The 27,718-nt window shown below is 49.3% G+C and overlaps 1 protein-coding gene across 1 annotated transcript; it reads right to left on the bottom strand.

Moving 5' to 3' along the window:
• Positions 1-26,317, bottom strand: FBH1 (F-box DNA helicase 1). The gene is made up of 21 exons (XM_001516052.5): positions 26,146-26,317; positions 23,913-24,077; positions 21,672-22,363; positions 20,636-20,766; positions 20,350-20,485; positions 18,995-19,185; positions 17,306-17,398; positions 17,059-17,153; positions 14,982-15,150; positions 12,674-12,893; positions 12,461-12,548; positions 12,237-12,323; positions 10,778-10,914; positions 9,763-9,862; positions 9,546-9,667; positions 8,960-9,035; positions 6,926-7,123; positions 5,978-6,103; positions 3,869-3,975; positions 2,255-2,386; positions 1-499 (listed from the first exon to the last, which is right to left on the bottom strand). The coding sequence occupies exons 1-21, from the start codon at positions 26,153-26,155 to the stop codon at positions 329-331; spliced, it is 3,246 nt and encodes a 1,081-aa protein (XP_001516102.4). The 5' UTR covers positions 26,156-26,317; the 3' UTR covers positions 1-328.
• Positions 26,318-27,718: the final 1,401 nt, after the last annotated feature.

Genomic DNA, 27,718 nt, shown 5'->3' on the forward strand with positions numbered 1-27,718 from the left:
CACAGTCCAATCTCCCCAGTCTATTTCATGAGTGCATTCCAAAGGAACAATATCACATAATATAAAACAGTAGTAAAACATTCTGAGCCCGCCCTCACCTCACACCTGAAGGACTCCAAAGGACCGTCAAAAGCAAGCGGGAGAAACCGCCCTTCTTTTTCACCAGTCCTTTGTTGATTTCTCTGGTCCCGGGAGAAATACTAGGTAGGCGACCTAGGATTCACAGAATCCTACAGTGATGCTGCCCTCCCACTCACACCCACCGCCCACCTGGGGCGGGAGAGAGAGCAGAGAGCAGCAGGTGGACCAGGGCAAGGTCACCTGGCCATCAGAAGATGTCAAAGAGCCAGGCATCGTGCTCGGGCAGCACCACTGCCTCCACCGTGTGCACCAAGGAGTTCACAAGCTCCGGGGAGGCCGTCAGGAACGTCAGGGGCCCCACACGCTGCTCCACGCAGGCAGGGCAGAGGAAACCGCCCTTGTCCTCCTTCTTGTCGCTCTGGGACCCCGCAGTGGGGAAGGGAGAGGGGAGCCGGGAAAGGAAAAGGACAAGAAAAAACAGGATTACTCAAACAGGAAGTACCGCTAAGGCGCTGACCCGACTGCTGTTCCAACAGGCTTAGCTGGGCAGCCATATGGCGCCCAGCCCTGGCAGGATTAGTGGTCGGGACAACCCAGGCACTGGCCTTGCCATGTGCTGTTTCTCCAGGCCGCTTGTCTCCCTCCTCCCGTTGGCCCCTGTATGACTACCTCCCCCGTTAGAGCCAGGGTTCCTTGTGGGCAGGGAATGGGTTACTTAATCTCTATTTCCCAAGCACCTGGTACAGTGCCCTGTATCAAGTGGACACTCAATGAATACCACAACTGAAATGAAACTCCAGCCCACCCTTCTGGCTCCTCATCCGAATGAAAAGGGCTAGTGCGGAAGGAGGGTGAGGCCACTGGATCCAATGAGGATTGTGAATGATCTGCATATTTCACTTATCCACGCCCTGGCTGATCCTTGAAACCAGATAACTGAGAGTGGACTGTGCCTAGACCCCTGGATGCTCAAACCCCCCTGGGGGAGGCATGGCCCGACTGAGGCTGAGGGAATACATTGGGCAACACTGTCTGATTGTCACCGAGTGATTGACTTCCCAAAATGAAACTACCATGACCCTATTTCCTTTTCTCTGAATGCAGAGTTGCCAAATTGACCGACAGAACAACGAGCCACCGCCCTCTAAAGTGGCTCAAGTAAGAGACTGCTAAACAGATTTGGTACAGACAGCTGAGGTTGGGCTGGGGGTATTTAATGACAGTTGTGTCTTTCCAATTCTCTTGGGCACCACCCTCACCCTCCACCCCACCTGTTCTACCACGACTTCTCTAGAGAATGGGGGAAAAGGGAAAGCAGTAGGAGTTGGCAGTGCCTTAGAGGTGGGAAAATAAAGAGAGAGAGGTCAAGGAAGAGTGGCTCCTGGGCTCGGGAGAGATGGCAAGTGTGGTCCCTGAGCTGGTCTTTGATGCATATCATCACCATCAGGTTGACGTTTGGATGGATTCCACCCGCCAAAATTCAGCCAACACTGGTCAGGCTGGGGCTGAAGCAGCAGAACCCAGAATACTGAGCCTGAGGAGGACAAAGGGAAACAGCCTTGGCTCCAACCTAGTAGCTGAGTGGTGCCCAGCCACAGGGCCCTCAAGGGGAGCCCATGGCCTTGGACTCAAACCGAAAGCTGAAGGGCTATATAAACATCCAGGAGTCAGGAGACCCAGATTCTAATCCCAGCTCCACCTTGCACCTGCTGTGGGTCCTTAGGCAATAGTTGCAATCTCTCTGCTTTCTTTTCCTTCCCTATCAAATGGGGGATAAAATACCAGCTCTCCCTACTTCTCAACTGTCAGCCCCACGGGGGATAGGGACTATCTCGTCTCTGCCCCAGCGCTTAGCACAGTGCCCAGCGTCCTTAGAGTCTCAAGTCAGGTTCGATGGCCAAGCTTCAGTCCCACAATCTCAGGACCAAGAATCTGCCCAGGGGAATTGCTTATTGAGATAGGGATTGGCACCATGCCACGCCACTCGCACTCCCCGGTCCCTGCCTGGCATATTTCACCCGGGGCACCCAAGGGTGATGAGAGAGCAGGCAGGCTGGGGTGCAGCAAATTCAGCACTCTGAGTGCAGTCTTCGCCCACACTAGCCAGCTCCAGGCAGGACCGGGAACCGGACCCAGAGCTCATGCTTCCCGGTAGCGATGATGGGCTACGTACGTAAGTGATGGAGAGCTTCCTCATGGTGAGCACGGATGCCTCGGACACAGAATTGTGGCACTGTTCCACACAGCACGGAGCCCCACCGGCCTTCAAGATGTCGCTGGTCAGCTCCGCTTGCAGGAAGTATTCCTGGGAAAAGCAAAGTCGCAGCAGTGACGCCTCCCGCTTCCCGTCAGGATGCGTCATGGGCTTCCCAGCCCAAATTCTCTCGTTCATCCCCTCACCATTTCCGCTCAGGTAGGAATCCAGAGTATGGTTATCCTGGCCCTGGGATTCCCCTCCTGCTGCCTCCTCCAAGATGTAGCTCCTCTAGCTTCTTGTGGGCAGGGATCACTTCTTCCAACTCCATTGAATTGGACTCGCCCAGTCGCTTAGTACAGTGCTCTGTACACAGGAAGCATTCAATAATACCACTGATTGATTGATTTCAGCCCTGAACTGCCTACTGGCACCTTTTTTTGCCAGGGAGAAGAGGGAAAACTTCAATCAGAAAAAAGGAAAAAAAATGATTTGGTGTATGGCGGGGAAATTGAACCATTGGCTAAATGAGTTTTGGAAATTACCTTAGGTATTCCATTTCTCCAGCTCCCTCTGTACTTGATCAACTGCTTCCTACAGTGCTTTGCACAGACTAAGTGCTAAGTACTGCTGATTGCCTGCTTGATGCCATGTCTGTGGATACTTCAAGATGAAGTATGAGATCATTTTACAGTTAAGAAGCCTGAGGCTCTGAGCATGGGGTGTGTGATTGGGAGGAGGAGACCCCACGTAATTGGGGTTTCACGAAAACTGGGGGTTTGCTAAACTAATCTGGCGACTCCTCTACTTGCAGACGAACAGAGATTCTCTAGCTGCTGCTATGGCTCTCGGGCTTTCCTCGGGCAAGAGTCAGGGCTGGGAGTTCCCCGAACAGTGGGCAAACTCTCGTCAGATGACCAACTATCATCTCCCGGGGATACGGCCTCAATCAATCAATGGCATGTCGCCTCAGACTTGGCCTCTCTGGGTCCTTCCCTCCTCCGGGCACTGTGAGAGATGGCCTCAGCTCTTCACGTGTGCAAGGTGTCTGGGACCAGCCAGCTTTCGGCTCCTAAGCCACAGTCGGGCAAGGGACTGCAGCACAGGAACTCGAAAACCTGTTTGGGTTGGCCCATGGAGGGCCTGTATCTGTCTGGTCTTATTTCCAATTTAAGGGTGGGGCTAATCATGGGCGTCTCTGGGGGGCCGTTGGGACATGGAGCCCACGGGGACTTGTGCCCGCACCAGATTCTTCGCTCTTGACTGGAACCACTGCCCGAAACCCAAAATGGAGGGGAAGACGGCTGGGCTGAGCCAAGCCCCGCTCACCCAGACTCAATCCAGGCAGAGAGGTGAAGTGACTCGAGGCTGAGCCTCAATCTCTGGTTTCCTCAGATCATGCTTCAAGTGTGGAAACATGCTGCTTCTTGCAGACGTTCCATTTGATTTCTTCAGGTAAGAAGACTTTAATGAATTGCACCTGGTTCTCTAGGAAATCTGGCCCTCCAAGGCTTTAGGCAGAGTGATTCCCCAGCCCACATGCCTTCTAAGGAAACGGAGAAAGGTTGCCAAGTTAATGCCCAATTCTCTTACCCCAGCCAGTGTTAAAATGTTCTCTATCGTCTTGGTCATGATGAGACGCTTCTTAGCACGAGTCACTGCCACGTACAACAGATTCCATTCATCATCAGGAAAGTGACCTAAGGAGAGTACCCGACACGGTCAATTTCCCAGGGGAGAAAAAAATCGGCCTGGCCGTTTGGGCAGATGGGTGGACGAGAGCATGGGTTTTCCAAATCCTCCTCCCAGGCCAATAACCATTCACTGCCCCCAAACTGGCTATTCCCAGAACATCCGTCCTGGACAGCTGAACTTTCTGAAATTGATGGGCGTTAGGAAGGGTGGGTCTGAGAGCAGTTGGGGGGGGTAGGAGCGAAGGAGAGGAGGAGAAGAAAGTCTAGCGAGGGAGTGACCCCATGGGGAAGAGCTGCTATCCTTTTCTCTCCAATCTGTAGAAATCCTGAAAGCCAGTTTCCCCACCCCAGCTGCATGAGTAGCTGCCCAATTCCTCTGCAGCCAGAACTTAACCAGAGCGACATGAGACATTAATTCTTCGGGATGCCCCGAAGAGGAAATCTACAGAGGTCCGATTCATCCACAGAAAGGAGCCTCCAGTTTCTTAGTGGCCGAGCTTCTGATTATCTACAGGAACTGGAAAATAAGCGAGGTTGTCAGGAAGGGGAGTCAGAAGTGCCCTCTAATGGCTGGCCGGTAAAACTCTCTACATGTGGGCAGGAAATGTGCCTACCAACTGTGTTTTTTATTTTTTTTTAATGGTATTTGTTAAGCACTTAACTGTGTTCTAGACACTGGACTAAGCGCTGGGGTACAGGCAAGTTAATCAGTTTGGGAACAGTCCATGTCCCACGTGAGGCTCACAGTCTCAATCTCCATTTCATAGATGAGGTAACTGACGCCCAGAGAAGTGAAGTGACTTGCCTAAGGTCACACAGCAGACAACTGGTGGAGCTGGGATTAGAACAGACATTCTGACTCCCAGGCCCATACTCGATCCACTAGGCCAGGCTGCTTCTATTTTGTACTCTCCTAAGTCCTTAATACAGTGCTCTGCACATGGTAAGTGCTCAAAAAATTTGGTTGATTGACTGATTCACCTAGTCAGAGGCACACACACTTTCAATTTGCTTAGTATTTAGAGATTTCCCTTCAAAATCAAACTCTTCCCCCTCATATACTCCAGACCACTACTCTCTCCATCTTCAAGGCATTACTAAGGGCACATCTCCTCCAAGGGGCTTTCCCCAAATAAGGCCTCTTTTCCCCAGCTCGCTCTCCTTTCTGGGCTGCCTATGTGCTTCAATATGTGACCTTTGGACATTTGATATTCTCCCCAACCCCACAGCACTTAGGTACCTACCTTTAAATTACATATTGCAAATTATTTATTCATATTAATGTCTGTCTCCCCGCCTAGACTCTATGCTCTTTATGGGCAGGGAAAGTGTTTGCTAATTCTGTTGTACTGAATTCTCCCAAGGACTTACTATAGTGTTCTGCACATAGTATGCACTCAATAACTATGACTGATTGATTCTACAGGATAAGACTTGGCCTCGAGGATCACCCTTCCATTTCTGGATCTGCTTCTAAATGGGAAATGTTCAATCAGGCAGATAGATGGCTACTGACAATATCAAAGTGGCGGGCAGGAAATGGGACACCAGCTCAATGTGAGCAGAGGTCTCAATCTCTTGTCTGAGCCCCTCGAGTCAGATCTTTTTGTTTTCCAAGTTGGAACTTCCCTTGGGTTTTATAACAGAATCAAAACAGAAAAAAGATATTTGGTGCTGAGAGGCCAGGTGATCATTTGCTCTTTAGCAAAGCCCCAACAAATAACCCCTCACCTTAGCTGAGAAAGGTGCCTGACAGGTGAAGGGTAAAGCATTTGACTTTTAATCCTTTTGTACTTTTCACAGGGAGAAGTCACAGTAGATGCTCCTTTGGGGCCAGCAGCCTTTGGGGGGCTCATTTCCACTGCTGCTTGAGGGAACTTTCTCCCCAGCCCGACATTCTTTATGCCGAGAGGGCAGAACCATCCTCTCTTTCTCCCCACCCTCAGTGCCCCATTTTTCACTCCTGAGGTGACAGGGTCACCCGGCCATGTCTCTCTCCGTTTCTTACCGATTCTGAACTGAGGCAGCTGACTGAGGTTGTGCCTGGCGCAGGGAACTTTCACAAAATCATCTGAAATCTGCACGGTGTCGAATTCCAAGCCTTTGGCTTTGAACACGGTGCCCAGAATGTACTCTAGAAGGAGGACAGAAATGCAATGTGAGACCCCCAAAGTGGGCAGAGTCAGAGGACCACCGTTCTAATCCTGGCTCCGTCATTTGCCTGCTATGTCACTCTGGGCAAGTCACAACTTCTCTAGATCCCCATTTCCTCATGTCAAATGTAAACACCTGTTCTCCCTCCTGCTCAGACTTTGAGCTGCCAGTGGAACAGGGATGTGTCCGAACTGATTAACTTGTATCTCCCCCAGTGCTTAGTACAGTGCTTGGCACCCAGTAAGCGTTTAGCAAACGCCAATTTTTACTATTATTATTAGGAACAAGTTTACCAAGGAACACGTCTACCAACTCTGTTGTATTACCCTCTCCCAAGCACTTAATGTAGGGCTCAGCACACAGCAAGCGCTCACATACCAGACTGACTTATGATTACTGTTATTATTTAGGCATGGCCTAGTGGATAGAGCACCGACCTGGGAGTCAGAAGGACCTGGGTTCTAATCCCATCTCTGCCACTTGGCTGCTGGGTGACCTTGGGTAAATCACTTAACTCCTCTGCGCTTCAGTTACCTCATTTGTAAAATGGGGATTAAGACTGCGAGCCCCATGAGGGACACGGATTGTGTCCAACCTGATTCGATTGTACTAAGATTGCACTTAGTACAGTTCCTGGCACATAGTAAGCAATTAATAAATATCATAAAGAAAAAGTCAGTCTTGGGTAGAGAGCCCAGGGGTACAATTCTGAGGAAGAGGCTGAAGATTACTATTCCCTTGCTTGCTGCCGACCGTGACGGTGAGAGGGCAGGGTGGGAAAGGGGCTTCCGGGATCCTTTACCTGCAAAAGTCGGGTCATTTACATGGTGGCGTTCTATCGTTTTCACCAGCTCTGGGATTTGGAAGTTGTACTTTTCAACTATGGCAATTTTTGCTTCCAGCTCCTTGTCCTCGGCATTGGCCGCGTACCTCTTGAAGTTTCCGTAGCCGTCTTGCTGTGCCCATCTCCTGATGAAGCTGTCCTGGATGATGAGGTTATCTAGAGAGCAGGGCCGAGACACACCCCCAGGCTATCATGTCAAGCGCTTAGTACAGTGCTCTGAACACAGTAAGAGCTCAATAAATATTGTTTGATTGATGTCAACAGCTGCAATAAGATGGGGCAGCCCAAGTTACCCGTTCGCTAGCTTGTCCAGTGAAAGTGAGGGAGTCTGGAAATTAGTCTCAACTCTACTGCAGCACACTTCTTCTCTCTGCACTTCAGTTTTCTAAATCCAATAATTATGCCTAGCTCATATCTGCCACCTAGCTATCTCACAGAGATAAATGAGATAGATCGTCAGCCCCAAGTGGGACAATGTCCGTGTCTAATCTCACAACCTTGTAGCTACCCTAGCAGCTTCCCGCAAAGTGCTTCATAAATGCCATATGTATTTTAATTTTCATCATTGTAACACCATAGTGTATGTGAAAGCAATTTGGATTCTTTGGAGGAAAGAAGATCTAAACATTTAGGAAAGGAGCATTACTCAGAGGTCTAGCGGATGTAGGGGCCGTGCTTGGAAATTGATGGAACTGGGGATGGTTTGAGGAAGTGGCCCCTCCACTGTGGGAAACTAGAGAACTCCTTGGAGGGAAAACCAATGCAGGCCAGCCAACTCTGCCAATCCCCCTCTCGAGCAATCAGTGTGGGTTGATCCTGGAACACCTCTAAGCGCTCACCCGAGTCAGCTCCGACACCTGGATTTCCACGTAGTAAACCAATCTATTTCTATTCCACACGTCCTCTCTCCTCTCTTTTATTTTCAGATTCTGAGCTCCTTGAGGATTTTAATCCCACCTGGGGCATTCTTTCCTAGCGTTTAAAATAGTTTTCTGCACAAACTAAGTGCCTAATGGCTACTACTCTACAAGGCTGAAATTATCCTTTTAAAATCAATCTCTGGATTAACCTCCCATTTCCCCACACTATTCCCTTCCAACTGCCACCGTGCTATCTAAACAGTTGTATACTCCTCCTCTCCGACTGAAGCACTTATGCCCACATCTTCGTGCTCTATTGCTTCCTCCTACCTGAAACTGATTTTAGTGTCTGTCTCTCCTGCTAGACTGTAAACTCCTTGAGGGCAAAGATCCTGTCTACTCATTCTACTGTACTCTTTTACGTGCAGAGTATAGACAGCTTGATAAATTCTGAGATACTGACTAATTACATGCGGTAGTTTTTGGCATTCCCTCAGCTTTGAGTCATGGTCCCATTTCACCGGACCTACCTGGTGCAGGACTGCGGTATTGAGCTGGGGAAGGGACCACTGGGGAGTTTCTAAGGTGTGAGGCAGCATGAGGAGATGGAGAAGGGTGGGGCGCCGTCACGGGGAAGTCAGCCTGAGGGCCCAGAAGCAACTGCCAGCTTCCCTAAGCTTCTTGGGACAAGTTTCACAGCCCTGCTGGCCCCACCTTTCTGAAGAAGGAGAACGAATCAAGTGGCCACATGCCACAAATAATGAAACATTCTCTGCAGCATGGCCTGGTGGAAGGAGCATAGACCTGAGAGTTAGAGGACCTGGGTTCTAATCCTGGCTCCACCATTTACCTGCTGTGTGACTTTGGGCAAGTCACTTAACTTCTCTGGGTCTCAGTTCCCTCATCGGCAAAATGGAGATTCGATACCTGTTCTCCTGCTTAGACTGTGAACCCCACGTGGGACCTGATTATTTTGTATCTACCCTAGTGCTTAGTACAATGCTTGGAACATTGTAAGCACTCGACTAAAAACACAATTATTATTATTATTATTACTCCCCTTTCTTGCTCTATCCCCCATCCCTCTACCCACCCCCACACCAGCTGGAAATAGAGGGCCAAGAATACTCACGCTTCTTTCGTGCCTCTTCTGGCTGAAGAAGAATCCAAATATCAATAATTCTGTCCAATCCAAATGACTTAATTCCCTGAAACCAAAGTGGGTTCATAGAAATGAAGCTGTCAGGGGACGCAGAGTGATGGTAGTAATAAGAATAATTATTACTATTATTAATAATAGCATTTATTGAGTATCCATCAATACACTATATTGAGCACTTGGGAAGAACAAAATATACAGGGGACCTATTCCCTGTGCAAGGCCTCGTGGAAAGAGCACAGGTCTAGGGCTTAGAGGACCTGGGTTCTAATTCCAACTCTGCCAATTGCCTGATGTAGGACTTTGGGCAAGACACTTAACTTCTCCATACCTCAGTTTCTCATTTGGGAAATGAGAATTCAATCCCTGTTCTCCCTCCTCCTCAGGGACTGTGTCAGACCCGATTATCTACCCCAACACTCAGCCCAGTGGTTGGAACTCAGTAAGGGCTCAACAAGTACTACAGTTAGTATGACTATTATCAGGATGGGAGTTTGGGGAGACAGGGTAACTGGGAAAGCTTCAGGGTCTGAAGTGATCAGCAGAATTTTGTTCTCACCCCAACAAAATAAATCTTGGCAGGTTGGTCCCCGTTGGTCAGCCGTACCGCTTCGTCAAACACAATGGTATTCGTCCGTGATAACAAGGCCACTTGCCCCTTTGCGTCGCCCCTGATGCCGCCTTCAGAAAGAAAAAGCAGAAAAAGATGACCCAATCTGGAGACGAGTCTAAACAAGGAAGAAGGCCCGGGAGCCTGGGGCAACTAAAAGTCTTACTCTCTTGATTTCCACCAACCAAAATCGTATTTCTCACTTTCTTGCAGACATCTAGTATCGTGGCTCCCACGTAGGCGATTTCGACCCCAAACCGGAAACTCTATTAGGGGAAAAAAGTCAAACGAGAAAGGAATTAGCTGGAGCATTCTACGGCCTGCTGCACAGTTCAATCAATCATACTTATTGAGTGGTTACTGTGTGCAGAGCACTGTAATAAGTGCTTGGGAGAGGTACAGTATAATAGAGTTGGTAGACCCACTCCTGCCCATAAAGAGTTTATAGTCTAGACGGAAAGACAGACATTAATATTAATAAATTAGGGATATGTACATAAGTGCTGTGGGGCTGAGGAAGGGGTAAATAAAGGGTGCAAATCCAAATACACGACTTCATTCAACTGCAAAATAAGCCACAATAACCATTAAATACAATCCGCTCCTGAGTGCGCAACTTTGGGCTGGGGGGAGATTGACAGATGCCCTGCCCCACACCACCAGGGACTGAACCCAGGTAAACCGAGATGCAGATGTTTCTCTGAACTCTCAGGTTCTACCACACCAGGGCTACAGGCAATCTGTCCCCAGTGGAGAAAGAAAAAAAAAAAGGAGCAGGAGGGAGGAAGGATGAGTTTTGAGGCCGGTGGCTTCAGGTTTTTAAATTCCAAGCTTGAGTTTTTATTTCTCTTACAGGGTCAGGGTTCAACTTGGGGGCAGAATATTGGTTCTTCTAAGTGACATAATCAATCAGTTAACTACTGAGCACTTACTGTGGGGAGAACACTGTCCTAAGTGCCTGGGAGAGTACAATACAATACAGTTGGAAGGCATGAGTCCTACCCTTGAGGAGTGCATATTTTAGGAAGGGAAGAGCCACCTGAATTGGGTGAAATCAATCAATCGATGATCTTTATTGGACATTTACAGAGTGCAGAGCACTGTACTAAGTGGTTGGAAGAGTACAGTAATAGGGTCAGTAGATACAATCCCTACCCACCAGAGAGGGAGAGCCACCTAACCTGAGTGAGATAGAAGAGATGAGTGTGTGGCACTTGAAGGAGGGCATTGACAGCCCCCCGGAAAGAGTAAATCTGTTGGTGAGGGTCCCCCACAAAGATTTTCCCAGCCTGCTGGGACAGCACTATGTCCAGGATGACTGCAGGAGAAAAAGAGACAGAGAACGTCAGAGAACCACAAATCCACAAACCCAAAATGGATACCTCATAAACGAGAAGACGACATATTTTAAGTCTCATTAGTTAAAGTAACCTAAGTATCAAGTTTTTACTTGGTTTTAACTCAACCAGTGATGGTATTTATTAAGCACTGGGGTAAGTACAAGATCTAAGTCTGGCTCTGTCACTTTGCTGTGTGACCTTGGGCAAGTCACTCAACTTCTCTGTGCCTCAGTTCTCTCATCTGTAAAATAAGGATTAAGCTTTAGGTGGGAGATGGACTGCGTCCAACCTGATCAGCTTGTATTTACCCCAGCACGCAGTAGGTGCTAGGCCCCACCTCACTCTCTTCACTCCTCTCAAGCTAACTTTTTAACAGTACTTCGTTCTTGACTCTCCAACCCCTCCCCAACCCTCACTCATAGTGCTTCTCCAGCTTGGAACTCTCTCCCTCCCCTAACCTGACAGACCACGACTCTCCCCATGGTCAAACGCTTCTAAAATCCTGTCTCCTTCAACAAGCCATCTCCAAATGACTTCCAGGCATACAAACCCCTCAGCTCTTTCTAGCATTTATGCATTTATTCATACCTCTCCTCAGCACTTACGCATATACAGTAGTACACTTGATTATTTGATTGCTCGGTACCTATTTTTCTACGTCTTTTTACCTGTGTTGTACGCTCCTTGTGGAGCTTCTTTGGTTCTCTCCCAACCGCTTAGTACAATGAATTACACCCAGTGAATGCTCAATATGGGCTAATACTGCCACTACTGTGGCAATTAAGTGATTTTCCCACAGTCCTACAACTGACCAGTGGCAATGTTGGAATTATAAACAGTGCGACTTGGAAGAAACAGCATAGGTCTGGGAGTTTGAGGACCTGGGTTCAAATTCCAGCTCTGCTGTCTGCAAGTCCCAGTCCATTAAAGTTTGTGTAGATCGTCATTATTTTAACTTTTTTGTATGAGCATAAAAAATTTAGCCCCCCAAATCCCTTCCTCCTACATCCAGGGCTTCCATCAGCCTATGCCTCCCAGATGTTAGAACAAACACAATTAACATCCTTTCCTCCACACCACCACCACTTGTTCTTGGCCTTGCTGACAATCAGCAAGAATGAATTCATATTTACTACGTTCATGATTCCCAAATAACCACCCAATAAACTCTGTGACTAGCAGGACAAAAACATCACAGAGGCAGCTGAGTCACACCAATTTAATCTAATTTGGCACTGTTGCATAGGGAAGGCTGCTCTATGGACTTCAGATGTGCAGTCTTGGGAATGAGTTTCATTACCTGGTGTGCAGTCCTGGGCCTCATCAATGAAGATGGCACCATATCTGGTAAGATGAGGCTTGCTAAGTTGCCAGAGCTTCAGATAGCCTAAAAAAAAATCAATAAACAACATTGACTGATTGATTGATTGAAAAGAGACCAACCAAATCAGATCCCAAATATCGACCAGATGGGGACACTTTTATCCTATTCTAGAAGATCCTTGACCTTGGTCACTCGCTCACCATCATGGGTCATTTTATAAGCCTCTTCTCTGCATTTACTCAGACTCTGCATGTTCTTCCAGATCTTATGGGCTTCTTCCACAGCGTTCTAGGAAACAAGCAAAGTCCAAGGGATACAACCATCATCGGTTTGAGCCCAGGGCCATGCCCGGCTTAGGACCACAAAGTTTGGATCCCCCAAGGTCGTGGCACCCTCCCCGGCTGGACACTCACCAGCTTTTCCGAGTGCTCAACCATGACCCTCTGCCCTTGATTGTTCTTCCACCAGATGGGCACGTGCTCTAATGTCAGGCTGTCGTCTGCTGAGGAGAAGAAGTTCCCTAAGGTGTCACACACAAGCTTGGCTCTCGTGACTCCGGCATTTTTCTTGGTCAGGACGAAGTTAACGGAGTAGGCCGTCTGCTTGAAACCCAGTTTCTTCTTCTCCTGGAATCTGGAATGTACATCCAAGACCTCATACCCGGGTGGGGGCCAAAGCAAGAGAACAAGGTGAGGCTCTTTGGGTCGGGGCTTCAGTGGGGAGCTCCCAACCCAGGAACCTGGGATGCCAACCTGGCATATGCCCTCCTCACACTCCCAGAAGACGATTCGTTCTGGGTAGCTGGAGCACCTCTGGGGGGTGGATCTCTAGGCTAGAAGGGCTCAGGTCTGGTTTGGGTCATAATAATAATAATGGTATTTGCTAAGAGCTGTTTTAAGCGCTGGAGTAGACAGACCTAATCATGTGGGACACAGTCCCTTTCTCAGTTGGGGCTCACAATCTTAATCCCCATTCTGCAGATGAGGTAAATGAGGCCCAGAATAGTTAAGTAACGTCCCAAGGGTCACACAGCAGACAAACGGCGAGGCTGGGATTAGAACCCATGACCTAATGACTCCCAGGCCTGTGCTCTATCCACTATGCCATTCTCTAATCTACAGGGCACTTGGACTGGGTGGGGAGGAAGAGAGGATCGGTATTTCCCCTATAGAATAAACCCGAGCAAAGCCCTATTAAAAGCACATCTCCTCCAAGACGCCTTCCTCGATTAAACTCTACTCCCTTTCTCTTCTATGCCACCTCTGTACTTAGATTTGCACCTTTTATTCGCCCCACTCTCTGCCTCATGGCACTTATGTACCCAGTTATAATTTAATGTCTATCTCCCCTTCTAGACTCTAAGCTCCTTGTCGGCAGGGAACGTGTTTACCAACTCTGTTGTATTTATAATTTCCCAAGTGCTTAGTACAGTGCTCTTCACACAGTAAGCAAGCACTCAATTAATATCACTGACTGATCTGACTGCACTGTACCTTCCCCAGTGCTAGGCACGGTGTTTAACACAAAGTAAATGTAGTCATTCAATTGTATTTATTGAGCACTTACTGTGTGCCGAGCACTCTATTAAGCACTTGGAAAGTACAGTTCAGCAATAAAGAGACGATCCCCTGTCCACAACAGGCTTACAGTCTAGAAGGTACAGTCTAGTAAATGCTTAGCAAACACTGTAATTACTATTATTATTATTAGGAATTATGAATCTGCTTGGGAGTCAAGGGAAGAGGGCCCACTCACAGTTAAGGCCAGGCACATTCAAACATTCAATCAATCAATCAGTGGTATTTATTAAGTCCTTACTGTGCTTGGAAAAAATATACTAGAATCTGTAGATATGATCCCTCCAAAAACTCTGCCATATTGTCCTCTCCCAAGCGCTAGTACAGTATTCTGCAGTAAACACTCATTAAACATCACTGATTGATCCATTCATTTCACAAAACAAATGCACCAAGACCTCTTTATAACAACAGTGCTCCTGCCATGAAATTCTGGCAGCCCAGTTGAATAATTTTATTTATCTCTCTCCACCTAAACCCCAGAAAATAAAACCTCCCATACTGGTTCCTTCAGCTGTTACAAAGTTTGTTCCTGGATGCTCTTGGGCTGCAATCCATCTAACAGGAAGCCAGAAAAAAAGGATCTTTTGAGGATTTCCCTTTAACGAGATCCACTTGCGTAGGCAGATTTCCCAATCAACTCTGATTAAATGGTTTCTATCTCACTGCTTGGTAATAAGCACATAAGCAATTAAATACTGCAATTAATATTATTACTATTGTAAATATATTATAATTATATACTTATCAACGACAGTAATGATAACAACAACTCCAGGGTTCAGAAAATACCCGGGTAAAGTGAGGTCAAAAACGCCAGGTCCTTCTAATCCCAGCTCCGCACTTGTCTGCTGTGTGAATCTGGGCAAGTCACTTAACTTTACCTCCAGTTTCCTCATCTTTAATGGGGATTAAATACCTGTCCTCCCTTCCCCGGAGACTATACAGTAAGTACTCAACAAATACCACTGATTGATTGAAGGAGCCAAACCATTTAACCCCTCTGTGCCTGCACTGGGACGGAGGCTCCACCTGCCTCCCAAAGTTGTTGTGGAGAAAGATCCAAAACCGAGAAAATGCTCTCTCTGGTCAAAGTACAGCACGAATCATTGACGGGATCAGTAGAGATGAGGATCACACTCACTTCCATCCGAACTGTTGGTAGGCCATGGAATGAAAGGTTTTGCAGGTGACGTTCTTGGGGAAGACCCTTTTGGCCTGATCTATGACAGATTTGTTAAATGCGACGTAAAGGAACTTGGTATCTGACCACTTCTCAGCGTACTTGACCAGGGTCGAAGTCTTCCCAGTACCTGAAAGCACAAAGAGGAAAGGTTAAATGTCCACGTGACTAGGACAAACCCCAGAAGGTTTGGTTCCCCCTCAAATCTAGTCTGCCTCCCGTTCCATAAATCTCACCTGGGCAGTGTGATCTGAGAAGCAGCATGTACTAGTGGAAAGAACATGGGCCTGGCAGTCGGAAGACCTGAGTTCTAATCTGCCTCTGCCACTTGCCTATTGAGTGAGCCTGGGCTAGTCATTTAACCTCTCAGTGCCTCAGTTTCTTCATCTGTGTAATGGTGATTAAATACTTGTTCTCTCTTCCCCTTAGACTGTGAGGCCCATGCAGGGCAGGGATTGGGCCTGATCTGATTATCCTGGATCTTTCCCAGTGTTTGGTGGATGAGAATAATACCAATACCAATAACAGTGACAATAATAATAATAATAATACATGTTTAAGAAAAAGCACAGTTGTTATTACAGTTATTCAATTGACCAGTTTCAGAAACTAATGAATTAAACTGTCTGACCATTGTGGGCTCTCTCAAGTAGTGAGACTGTCTAAACCGCTGGGGCAGTTATCAAAGGGAACAATCAATGGCCCCTTAACAACAGCTTCTGGGGATTCTAGAAAAGCTCCACAAGGGTTCCTCAATCGTACTCAGCCCTCCTCTCAGGCCGCCCTTCCCTCCACACACAGTGGGCACTTAATAAATATCACTGATGGCGAAGACCAACGTCCACCGAGGCAGGCACCTGAGGAGCTCAGGACACAGGGAAACTGGAAAGAGAATGTCGTTGGCTTCTCCCTGGCAAGTCTGGTTTCCATGAGCAGGGCCTGCCTGACTTCAGGGCCGAGAGGAGGCCGCCAGAGATCTAGGATGGATGGGGGATGCGAGGATTTCCAGAAGGGGAGGAAACTGAATCCCCTTGGGGGCCTGACCCTGGAGATTTAGCTGGAGGTGGCTGGAAGCTGACAGTGAGGTTGGAAGACCGCTCCTTCTGACTATGCCCTCCCAAAGGCCAAGAGTTGCTGGGTCGGGCTGCCCCCAGGGCAATGGGCTGGTGCCCCAAAGACTACAAACCTCACTCCTATGGTCCTCTATCTTCCAGGCACAGGAAAGAGAGCCCAGCGCCGATGCTGCCGGGATCTCCCTCACCTGACAGCAGCCTCCTCAGCCTCCCACCCACCGCACAGCCGTGCTGCTTCACTGCTAACGTGAGCTGGCCCCGCTTCGTGTCACTCCGGGGCCCTGTTCCCATCCTGCCTTGTGCCATCGCCGCAGGAAAGATGCAGACAGCCATGGCGTGAGGCTTCCACAAAATACGGAATGTGGAGAAGGCTCCGGTGGCTGTGGCAGATACCACGCTGTCACTGTTAGAGACTGAGCCACGAGGACCCCAAAACTCTGCTCCTCTAGCCACAGTACCCTCCTGTTTTTTTCTTTTCATGTCTGTATTTGTCCTTGTCTTATGCTGCCTTAGTGTTTGTGCTGTTTTATTTCTTCACGTATCTGTCCTCAGTCCCCTCTCCCACCCAGAGGGAGATCCCTTGAGGGCCAGGGACCAATTCTGTGGTCTAATTCTCACTCATGTATTCTTCCCCAACACTGCACACAGTAATGGCTTCATAAATACTGTTAGTGATAGTAACAACACAATTAAGGCATTCTTAAGCCCTTACTATGAGCTAGGCGCTGGGGAAGATACAAGGTTATGAGATCGGACCCAGTCCCTGTCCTAGAGGTGGGTCGCGGTCTATTATTCCCATTTTACAGATGAGAAAACTGAGTCACAGAGACATAAAGTGACTTGCTCAGGATCACACTGCAGCCAGGGGCAGAGCAGGGACTGGAACGGGGGACTTCCCACTAGGCTGCACTGCCTCCTCATGTGGTATTAATTAAAACCACAACTCGGTGTGAGCTCTCTCTTACCTGCAAATGCCATGATTTTCACCACCTGGCCGGGCACAATTCTGTGGTTCAGAATCTGCTGCTGTTCATGAGTCAGCTGGATGGCCCTCCTAGCACTAAGAAGAGAGAAACAAAAACAGGGGGGTTGGGGAGAGGAACACTAACCAAATAGAAACCAAAAGGACAAGCTACACATGTGAATTCTGACCCACTCAGAAGAACTCCCAGAACACGGATGGGCACAGGAAATCAAAAATAAAATATTTACCCATCCTGGCGGTCTGATTCCTGTCTTACCCCTCCAGTAGGACTGCTGGAATTCTCCAGAAGATGCAGGCAGTAGGAGATGATGTAATGAAACCTAATGGAAGGGCAGAAAAATCAAGGGGCATCCATCAGCTGGCAGGTGACAGCAAGTATCACAGCTAGAGCTCAACTCTTCATTATCTTCCAACAACATCACACATTTTGGGTTTCCAAGGAACACCTTCTTGAGGGCAGAGATGGGGGTAAGGCTATGAATTGTCAGCCCAGGTCCTCCCCTCAGCTTGAGGATGTGAGATAACCTAAACTCAAGCAAGAGGGCAGTGGAGCCTGAGGGAATGAGTGACTTTGATTCTCGGTCCAGCACAAAATTATACACCTACTGGGGTTTTTTTCACAACCCCTAATGTTTCTGTGACTCCATTTCTTCCCATCCCCTGCAAAACAAGGGTAATAATCTTGGCCTCTTTTCTACTCTGCATCAGTGGTTTTGGGAGGGCTAACTGCGGGGAGGGGGAGGGAAGAGAGAAAGAGAAAGAATTTGGAAATGTGTTGCCCAAATTACAACATCCAATAAATAAGAATAATAATTGTGGCACTTATAAAGCGCAATCCATTGCCAAACCCTAAACCAAACGCTGGGGTAGATACAAAAGTCAGGAGGACACAGTCTCTGCTCCATACAGGTCTCATAGTCAAAGGAGGAGGGAAACCTGCCTGGAATTCTTCCCTATAAATATCCAACAGACCAGCATTCTCCCCATCTTCAAAGCCCTTTTAAAACAATTTCTCCTTTACAAAACCCTCCCTAAGCTCTCACCACTCCCATCCCATCTTATTTTCTCTCCATAAAGCATCAGCCATACTCTTAGTCCCACCTCTAAGGACTTAGGTATTCACTCCCCGCTTGGGGCACTTCCGCCTACTCGGTTCCTTTAATTTATTTTGATGCCTGCCTCCTCCGCTAGACTGTAAGCTCTTAAAGGGCAGGGATTGTCATTTCTACTGTCCTCTCCCTAAAGCTTAATACAGTGCTCTGTACGGTGCCCAGCATAAAGTAAGCACTCAATAAATAACACTGCTTGACAGGTATTTAATTCCCAATTTACAGATGAGGGAAACCGAAGCCCAGAGAAGTTAAGTGACTTGCCCAAGGTCACACAGCAGGCAGGTGGATGCTTTCTTCACTAGGCCAAACTGCCTCCCTGATGGGGCATATCTTCATCAGGGTCTTGGAAGACACAGTTGCCAGCTACCCCTTGGTGGCTCCTGGTGGAAACGGTAACCAGTTGAGGGTAGAGGACCAGCGACCTCCGAACCAGGCCTCAGTTCACCAATACCGCACCATGCTGGACCAGAGCTTCCTCACCCAGTTGTGAGGTTCTCCACTCTGGGGCTGGTTTGGGGGCATTGTCCCCACATCCAACCCCGTGAAGGAGAAGCCTAACACACTCCTCTCCCAGAGGAGCCAGTCACACGATTAAGATGGACCATCTCCCTCATAATGTTCTAGAATCCCTTCGACGAATCTGGAGAAGAGAGAAGGCAAACCAAGGGTGTCTTCCCCGAGGCCTGACATCCTGTTCGAAGCCCTCCTACACTTGGTAGGGCCCCTGAGACGGGTTCTAACCCCTTTAAACCCTGAGATCTGACTCCACCGTCTCCTTTTCCTTCTCCCTAAGGCTTGGCTCACCTGTTGCTGATGTGAATTTCCTTCTCTCTCATGGCATAGAGCAGCACGGCCAGGCAGTACATGGCCTCGGTGATGTCCGACATGGACAGCTTGGAGCCGGGTCTCCCGAGGCAGGACAGCAGGCCCTGGATGTCGCTAATGTTGCTGGAAAGGAGCACGATTGTAGTCATCAAAGCCCACACGTTGATCCCCTGTGAAAGGCGGGAGGTCAGAGAGAGGAGGGTGAGGAGGAGGATAGCAATAATGCTTCCTGGATAAGGTGCAAGTTTCTTGACTGAGGCCTTCAAATACCTCCCTCGGTTGGCCCTGCCCCTCCACCTGTCTGCACTCGACTCCCAATATCCTTCAGCCTATACTACGTTCCAGCTAAGTTTTCTCCCAGTGCGCTCGGCCCCAACTGGCCTCTAAGTAGGGAATAACTTCCTTGCGCCAGCTCACCAGATCCCCTTCCTCTTCTTCTTTTCAATCTTGATGTCAATGAACACCATCCATTCTCATCCATCCCACACAAGTTTTATTTGCTTCAAACACAGTCCTTGTCCCATATGGAGCTCTCGCAGTCCATTTTAGCTCCATTTTACAGATGAGAAAAGCGAGGTTCTAGGGCGGTTAAGTGACTTGCCCAAGGTCACACAGCAGGCCGCTGGCAGATCAGGGACTAAAACCTGGGCCTTCTAACTCCCATCCTGTACTTTACCGCTACACCACAAAGAGCCTTGGCTTCCTTTTTTCCATCTGCTGGACCTGGAGCCACACGTCTTGCTCCAATATCATGGAGCAATATCATGCTCTGGAGGTTCACCCTCAGTCCACCCCCTCATGCATCCCAACTTGGGGGGCTCCTCACAGAGTGTCCACTTCGATTACACAAGCTAATCTTCCTCCAGCCAACCAGCCAACAGTTGGTCGGTCAACAGGACTGACTGATCACCCCTCTGCTGAGATCGCTGAGTACATCCCTCTGCTGCCTGCACCTTATTTCCTCCTGGAAGAGGTGGGGAAAGCCCTCTGCGCCACAGCAGCAGGCTGGAGCGGCCAACAGCCCTCGGGATCATTGGCTTGAGGAAAGAGCCACAGGTCTGGGAGTCAGAAGGTCCAAGCTCTAGTGTCCTTCTGAAGGGAAGTCTCGGGGAAGTTATGTGACCTCTCTGTGTCTGGTCCCCTACCACTGCCCAAGGACACAGTGAACTGACAAGAATACAGGCTGGAAACTTTCGGTCTGTGGAGAGAAATGTATTGAACAACTCCCGTCCTCACACCCGCTCCTGTAGTCTGGCCCTTCCCCAAGAAATATTTCTCCCTCAGGAAGCGGGCCAGCCCAGCCTTCTCCAGCTCCCAGCAACCCCTCCACATACCCCGCCACCATTGTACAGGTCGGGCAGATGGTTCTGCAGGCAGACTTCCGCCTTGGGAAAGAGCGGGTGGTCCTTCAGGCAAATGAGGGCTGCTTCGGGGTCTCGGCACTGGACCCCTTTAGAGGTGGCTGAATACCTGTGGGGCGGGCAGAGCATGGGGTCCGTTAGAAAGACCACGGGGAACGCGGCTGGGGCTCGGTGGTCTTCTTTCAGCTGGCGCTCCGGGGGAGGACCTTCCACCCGAATCCCCCTACCCCAACCCCCGCGGAAGACCTACGCAACTGACCGTATGAGGTTCAGCAGGCAGCAGTTCTCCTGCTTGGACACCCCGCAGCTCGCCAGGATGCCGTCCACTTTGCGGATGGCCTGGTCCTCGTTCATCTGGTACTGGAGGTACAGCTTCTTCCAGGGGATGAACTGCAGGACGATGGAATTAAAGGTTCAACGGCTGGCAGGGAGAGTCAAACTCGGGCCAGGAGCAGGCTGGGAGATCAGGTGAGATGCCTGGCCTGCAGCTCCCCTTTGTCCTCTGGGACCATCCCTGTCATGAACCTGGCAGCGTTAGTGGCAGGGCAATGAGGCACAAGAGCAATCAATTAATAATAATAATAATAATAACAATGGTACTTGTTAAATGCTTACTATGTGCCAAGCGCTGTTCTAAGAGCTGCGGGAGATACAAATTTATCAAGTTGTCTCAGGTGGGGCTCACAGCCTCAATCCCATATTACAGATGAGGGAACTGAGGCACAGAGAAGTTAAGTGACTTGCCCAAAGTCACAGAGCTGACAAGTGAAGAGGCCAGATGAGTAAGAAAGAGCGTGCTGGACAGCTTGAGGCCAATCATCAGAAGACTTAGCTATTCTTTTCAAATCCTTTGGATCAGGGCCCCTGCCTCTGGTTCTGGGGATTTCCCCCACCTGACATAAGAGAATTCAAATTTTTTAAGTTTCCACCTTGTTTCCAGAATGGGGATGGAGTGGGAGTTCTCCCAACCACAGGGGAGGCAGGTCGGTCTTGGACCCTGGTTGTTGGGGGCAGGTGAACGATCAGGCTAATGGACAAAGTCCGAGCTGAAAGCAGGCAGCTGGAAATCCAGGGAGCAGGCAACGCTCCGGAATGCAGCCCCGAAAGTGGTGAAGGGGCTGCTTGGGCCTATGTGAAACGTGGCCCACCCCCCATGGATCCAAAGCTCCCGGAAGGTAGGGAGCGGTGGTCTCGCTTTCCATGTACTTTCCCAGCCTCTTGGTACAGAACTTTGCACTCAGTGGAGCACCCCCGGCGACGCTGAAGACGCGAGTCGTCTCGGGCCCCCCGCTTACCAGCGGATCGCTGATGATCTCCCTCCAGAGGTGGCATACGAGGCTCAGGTTGCGGCAGAGGTCCCTCACGGGCAGGAAACTAAAGATGTTCCTCAGGATCTCGTCGGGGAGACTGGAAATGTGTCCCTGGGGCTCCTGGGAAGATGAGGTGCCCAGGAGTCCAAAACAAGGGTCGGGAATGGGGTCGGGGCTCCAGTCCCCAGCGTCCCGCTTCGCGGCCCTGGATCTTGGGGAGAGGTGGGAAGAGTCAGCCGGGTCTTCTTGCTTCATCTCCTGCTGCTTGGCAGTGTGACAAGGGAAGTCATCTTTCTGTCGGATCGCCTCGTGCCCCGGGTGATGCCATGAGATGGTGCTCTCGGGTTCCTGCAGGATCTCCCCGGGCCCCGGCTGAGGCAGAAGCCCAGGGCCTCTTAGAGCTTTCTTAGCCGCCCCACCCAACTGGTCAGGCCCTGAGGGCTGGCCCTCAATCCCTTCCCCAGAGGTGGCGAAGCGCTTCCTGCAAGACGCGGAGGGTCCAGGGGCGCCCCGGCTGGCCCCGCATCTCCCGTCCCGGGGCTCGTAGCTAGAGACCGGCACGTCGCCGGACTCCTCCTGGGAGCCATCGTGGTCGGCGGGGGCTTCGGCCATGGCTTCGGAGCCTGGCGGGAGGGCGGCCGAGAAACAGTCCCAGACACGTCTCTGAGAGCTCCGCCCTGCGCAGGAGGCAAGAGATAAAAACAGAAAGGCGGAAGAGAGAACAAAAACAACCACAAGTTGCTGTTTCATTTCAAGAAGAAATTTACTTCTTCTCCCCCTAATCAGAGGTGACCATAACAATTGAATACCAGTTTTTCCAGTTGAGATGGCCCAGGGAACACTACCTCAGGGCACTTGGAATTCCGTTGCTCTTTCTGGTGCCAAATGATTATTAATATTCTCCCCAGTATAAAACTTCCACATTTTTAAAGAGCGGCCCTTAAACTCCCACCCTTCCACCCAACTCAGTAGCTAATGGGGCCCTGCTCCTTGGGCAAAGTAACCTCATTTTATACCTTTTACAAGAAAAACAAAAGGCGGTTTTTCAGAAGGACTTCAAACCTGAGCCTTCGCCACCCCCCACCCCCACCCCGCGTCCCCCAAGCCTGAGGGCAAGTTTTTGACTACCCATTCTCCTTACAGGAATTTTCAAAGTTTAAAAAAAATACAGTTGATAATGGATTAAATAAAGCCTTATGAAACAATTGACTTCTATATGGTTCCTCACTGAAGCAGTGTGTCCTAGTGGAAAGAACACAGGCCAGGGAACCGAGAGACCTGGGTTCTAATCTCGGCTCTGCTGCTTGCCCGATCCCTGACATTGGGCAGGTCCCTTAACTTCTCTGTGCCTCAGTTTCCTCATCTGTAAAATAGGGATGTGATATCCGTTCTCCCTCCTCTCTGTGGGCTCCATGTGAGATAGGGACTCTGTCTGATCTGAACACTATCTACGCCAGTGCTTCGCATATAATAAGCGCTTAAGAAATACCACAAACATTATAATTTAAAGTTCTCTAAAAGAGAGGGCTCCAATCGGGCATGGCTTTTGAGGACGATTTGAGAAGCGTGGCATTTAAATGGCATAGAGGGTGGTTTCAGTAAGTACACTCCATTCTGCCACAACTCGTGTTTGTGTTTTAGCTAGAGTGTGACTAGGGGATTCGGGACCTCAGGCTCATTTGGGCCAGGCATGATGCGTTTTTGCAGAAACAGCTCCCACTCCCACGTCACGAGGAGAGAGTCCTATCGTGCAAGCTTTCCTTACCAAAGGTGTTTATAAGAACGCAGCCTCCGTGCAATGGGAAAACTGGGTGAACCGCTGAATGAAAGAACTAGTGTCGTTTTCAGAACAGCTTAAATATTATGATATTTGTTGAGTGCTTACTAGGTGCCAGGCACTGTTTTGAGTGCTGGGATAGACACAAGTTAATCAGGTCCCTCTCTCACTTGGGGCCCACACTGTAAGTAGGAGGAGAAACAGGACGGCAAATTGTTTTGGAGCAGAGCCCTGCGCTAATCTGGACTAGAAAGTCCGTGTGTATCAATCATTCAATCGTATTTATTGAGCGTTTACTGTGTGCAAGCACGTGGCAAAGTACAAAAAACAATATACAGTGACATTCCCTGCCCACAGTGAGCTTACAGTCTACAGGTGGGCAGACAGACACCAGGCCAAGGAACTCTCCTCCTCTTCTACAGAGAAATGGAGCTTTGGGGAAGCCATACCTTCACTCCACCTCTTGGTTCTGGGGCTAGGGTAGAGTCCCCAGTTCAGATCTCTGCTGCTCCGTCTTTGACTGAAGGGCTGGGTCAGGGAAGATAAACCTTCCTGGGAGCGGGAGAGGTCTTGACAGTCAGTTGCTGTGAGGTGGATTCTTTTAAACGGTCGCACTGTTTGATGACATGACAAGAAGCAGAAAATCAAGCACATGTAAGTAACTGCCAAGTCAGGCAGGCGACCAGACTCAGTGGTTGATTATTTCAGGGATCGAAGGATCCAGTTTGGGGGGTTACTTCCTCCTCTCTCTCGTGCTGACCATCTTTGGTCATTTTCACTACTCCATCACACTTACCAGAGGCCAGACAGGGCAAGGGGAGAAACGATCACCAGCCAGGCAATTTGGTGATTTGTTAACCAAGGTTGTAGTAGAAGAATGGAGATTTGACAATAATCATTGACTTTCGATTACAGCTATCTTTTTTATAAAAAAAAACCTTCTTTATTTTATTTTAGAGATGGTCCTTTTGAATTTTAACGCTGGTATTCCCAATGCTTGTTCTCTCTCTCTCTTCCAGATAACACTGCAAAGTTTTCTTCAGCTCAAACACTAACCTTGCCCTCCCTTTTAAATAGGGAAGTAACGTGGCCTAGTGAATAAAACCCAGGCCTGGGACTCAAAGAAGCCAGGTTCTAACTCCAGCTCCGCCACTTGATTGCTGTGTGACCTCAGGTAAGTCACCTACCTTTTCTGTGCCTGTTTCCTCAACTGCAAAATGGGGATTTAATATCTGTTGTCCCTCCGAGAGGGCCTGTATCCAGCCTGTATTGTCCAGGCTGAATAACATGTATCTACCTCAGCACTTGGAAACAGTGCTTGACTCAGAGTAGGTGCTTAACAAATACCATAAAAATAAGTATTTTGAACTATTTGATAGAGTGATTAAATCCCATTTTTACTTAACCTTAGAAAATATTTACTTAGCATAAGAAATACCACGTCTGTTAGCACAGGGTGTCTGCTTGCTGAATAGATAGATTACACTTTTAATCAATCAATCAATGGCATTTATTGAGCGCTTACTGTGTTCGGAGCACTGTACTGAGCTCTTGGGAAAGTACAATATAAGGTTGCCAGTCACAATCCCTGACTATGAGGAGCTTACGCTCTACAGGTGAAGGCAATATTGTGCTTATGTTCACAAAAAAATCAAATGCAAAACATTTCATTATTGGAATCTATTCACATTGCAATTTGGTCATGGAACTAAACGTATAGTGATTTCCACCACTGTTTTTCCTATACTTATACTGTTTTGCCAAGGTTTTGGGGATGCATTAATGCGCTTTTACTATTTACAGTGGAAACCCCAACTTTGCTTAGAACTCGCCCACTTGACCCTCTATTTTCAAGGAACCAATTACAGTGCCTGGTACAATGCTCTGCCCACAGTAAGCGCTTAATAAATACGACTGAATGAATGAACCCCAACTCTTGCCACTCACTTGCTGCGGGACCTTGGGCAAATCACTTCATAGGAGAAGGGCGTGGCTCAGTGGAAAGAGCCCAGGCTTGGGAGTCAGAGGTCCTGGGTTCTAATCCCGCCTCCACCGTGTGTCAGATGTGTGACTTTGGGCAAGCCATTTAACTTCTCTGGGCCTCAGTGATCTCATCTGTCAGATGGGGATAAAAGCTGTGAGCCCCACGTGGGACAACCTCATTACTTTGTGTCTACCCCAGGGTTGGGAACAATGCTTGGCACATAGTAAGTGCTTAAAAAACACCATCGTCCTTATTGTTATTCTCTGCGACTCAGTCCCTTTGCCGGCAAAAAGGGGGTGAGCCTGTCATTGGGCAGGGATGTTCTCTAACTGTTGCCGAATTGTACATTCCAAGCACTTAGTACAGTGCTCGGCACATAGTAAGCGCTCAATAAATACTATATAATGAATGAAGCAGCGTGAGTCGGAGGTTGTGAGTTCTAATCCTGCCTCCACTACTTGTCAGCTGTGTGGCCTTAGGCAAGTCACTTCACTTCTCTGTGCCTCAGTTCCCTCATCGGTAAAATGGGGATTAAGACTGTGAGCCCCACGAGGGCCAACCTGATCACCTTGTATCCCCCCGCAGCGCTTAGAACAGTGCTTGGCACAGAGTAAGCGCTTAACGAATACCAACATTATTATTACCTCGCACGCCGCCCGGCGCTCAGCACAGTTGCTTGGCACACAAGGAGCGCTTACCCACGGCCATGATTCGCCTGCCCCTCCAGCTCCCTCCCCTTCGACTCAGAAACGTCCAGAAGTCCACTGCCCCCTCCTGCCCTTCCTCCCCGTGCAAATCGAAACCTCGTGGCGGTGGGCAGCACCCGCCGAGGGCAAGCCCCAGGCCCAGCTCCCTCGCCCGGCTGCAGCTGCAGGCCAAAGGACCGCCTTGGGCCTTCGCTTGATTGACAGGAGGCGGATCACGTGGGCGGGGCAAACCATTCCTCCACGCCGCGGGGGGCGCTGGGAGAGGTGCGCGCCTCCCCCCCCCGCAACCCCTCATTGGGAGCGCCCGTCCACCGCCCTGCATCGCTTCTGCGCATGTGCAGCCCCCCATTCTGCGCATGCGCGCCTGCCTTTCTCTCTCTACCGGTAATGATGTTGCTATTTGTTAAGCGCTTACCATGTGCAGAGCACTGTTCTAAGCGCTGGGGTACATACAGGGTAATCAGGTTGCCCCACGTGAAGCTCACAATCTTCATCCCCATTTTACAGATGAGGGAACTGAGGCACAGAGAAGTGACGTGACTTGCCCACCGGCACCCAGCTGACAAGTGGTGGAACCGGGATTCGAACCCATGACCTCTGCCTGCCAAGCCCGGGCTCTTTCCACTGAGCCACGCTGCTTCTCTATGTGTAGAGCACTGTTCTAAGCGCTGGGGGAGATACAGGATCATCAGGTTGGCCCACGTGAGGCTCATGGTTTTAATCCCCATTTTGCAGATGAGGTAACTGAGGCCCAGAGAAGTGAAGTGACTTGCCCACAGTCCCACAGCTGACAAGTGGCGGAGCCGGGATTCGAACCCATGACCTCTGACTCCCAAGCCCATGCTCTTTCCACTGAGCCACAATGCTTCTCTAATGATAATGATGGGATTTGTTCATTCGTTCCATAGTATTTATTGAGCGCCTACTGCTACTACTGTTGGTATTTCTTAAACGCTTCCTATGTGCAAAGCACTGTTCTAAGCTCTGGGGGGGATGCAAAGTGATCAGGTTGTCCCATGTGGGGCTCCCAGGCTTAGTCCCCATTTTACAGATGAGGTCACTGAGGCCCAGAGAAGTGAAGTGACTGGCCCAAGGTCACACGGCTGAAAAGCGGCAGAGCCGGGATTAGAACCCATGACCTCTGACTCCCAAGCCCGGGCTTTTGCCACTGAGCCACGCTGCGGTCTGTTTGGGTCCAGGCGAGGGCAGTGTGCCCTCTGTGTGCAGAGCACTGTGCTAAGCACTATACTACAGTTAGGGCACACGTTCCTTGCCCGTAACGAGCTTTCAGTCTACCTGTTTACTTGTTTTGAGGTCTGTCTCCCCCTTCTAGACTGTAAACCCCGTGTGAGCAGGGATCGTCTCTCTTTATTGCTGCATTGTACTTTCCAAACGCTTAGTACAGTGCCCTGCCCACAGGAAACGCTCAATAAGTATGATTGAATGAATGAATCCCAAAGGTGCTTTGACCTCAGCCCGGCTCACCCCTATGGGGTTGGGGCACAGTTTTATTAATCGTAATAATTGTAGTGTGTGTCAAGCGTTTACTATGTGCCATGCACTG

This window comes from Ornithorhynchus anatinus, chromosome 13 (genome assembly GCF_004115215.2).
Source record: "Ornithorhynchus anatinus isolate Pmale09 chromosome 13, mOrnAna1.pri.v4, whole genome shotgun sequence".
Classification (NCBI taxonomy): Eukaryota; Metazoa; Chordata; class Mammalia; order Monotremata; family Ornithorhynchidae; genus Ornithorhynchus; species Ornithorhynchus anatinus.

What these genes read in the sequence shown, in the direction of transcription:
- FBH1 (XM_001516052.5), bottom strand. An exon ending in GAAAATCATGGCATTTGCAG is followed by an intron (nt 15,151 to 17,058) that starts GTAAGAGAGAGC and finishes TTGTGCTTTCAG; the next exon opens with GTACTGGGAAGACTTCGACC. An exon ending in ACATTTTAACACTGGCTGGG is followed by an intron (nt 2,387 to 3,868) that starts GTAAGAGAATTG and finishes TGCTTTTCCCAG; the next exon opens with GAATACTTCCTGCAAGCGGA.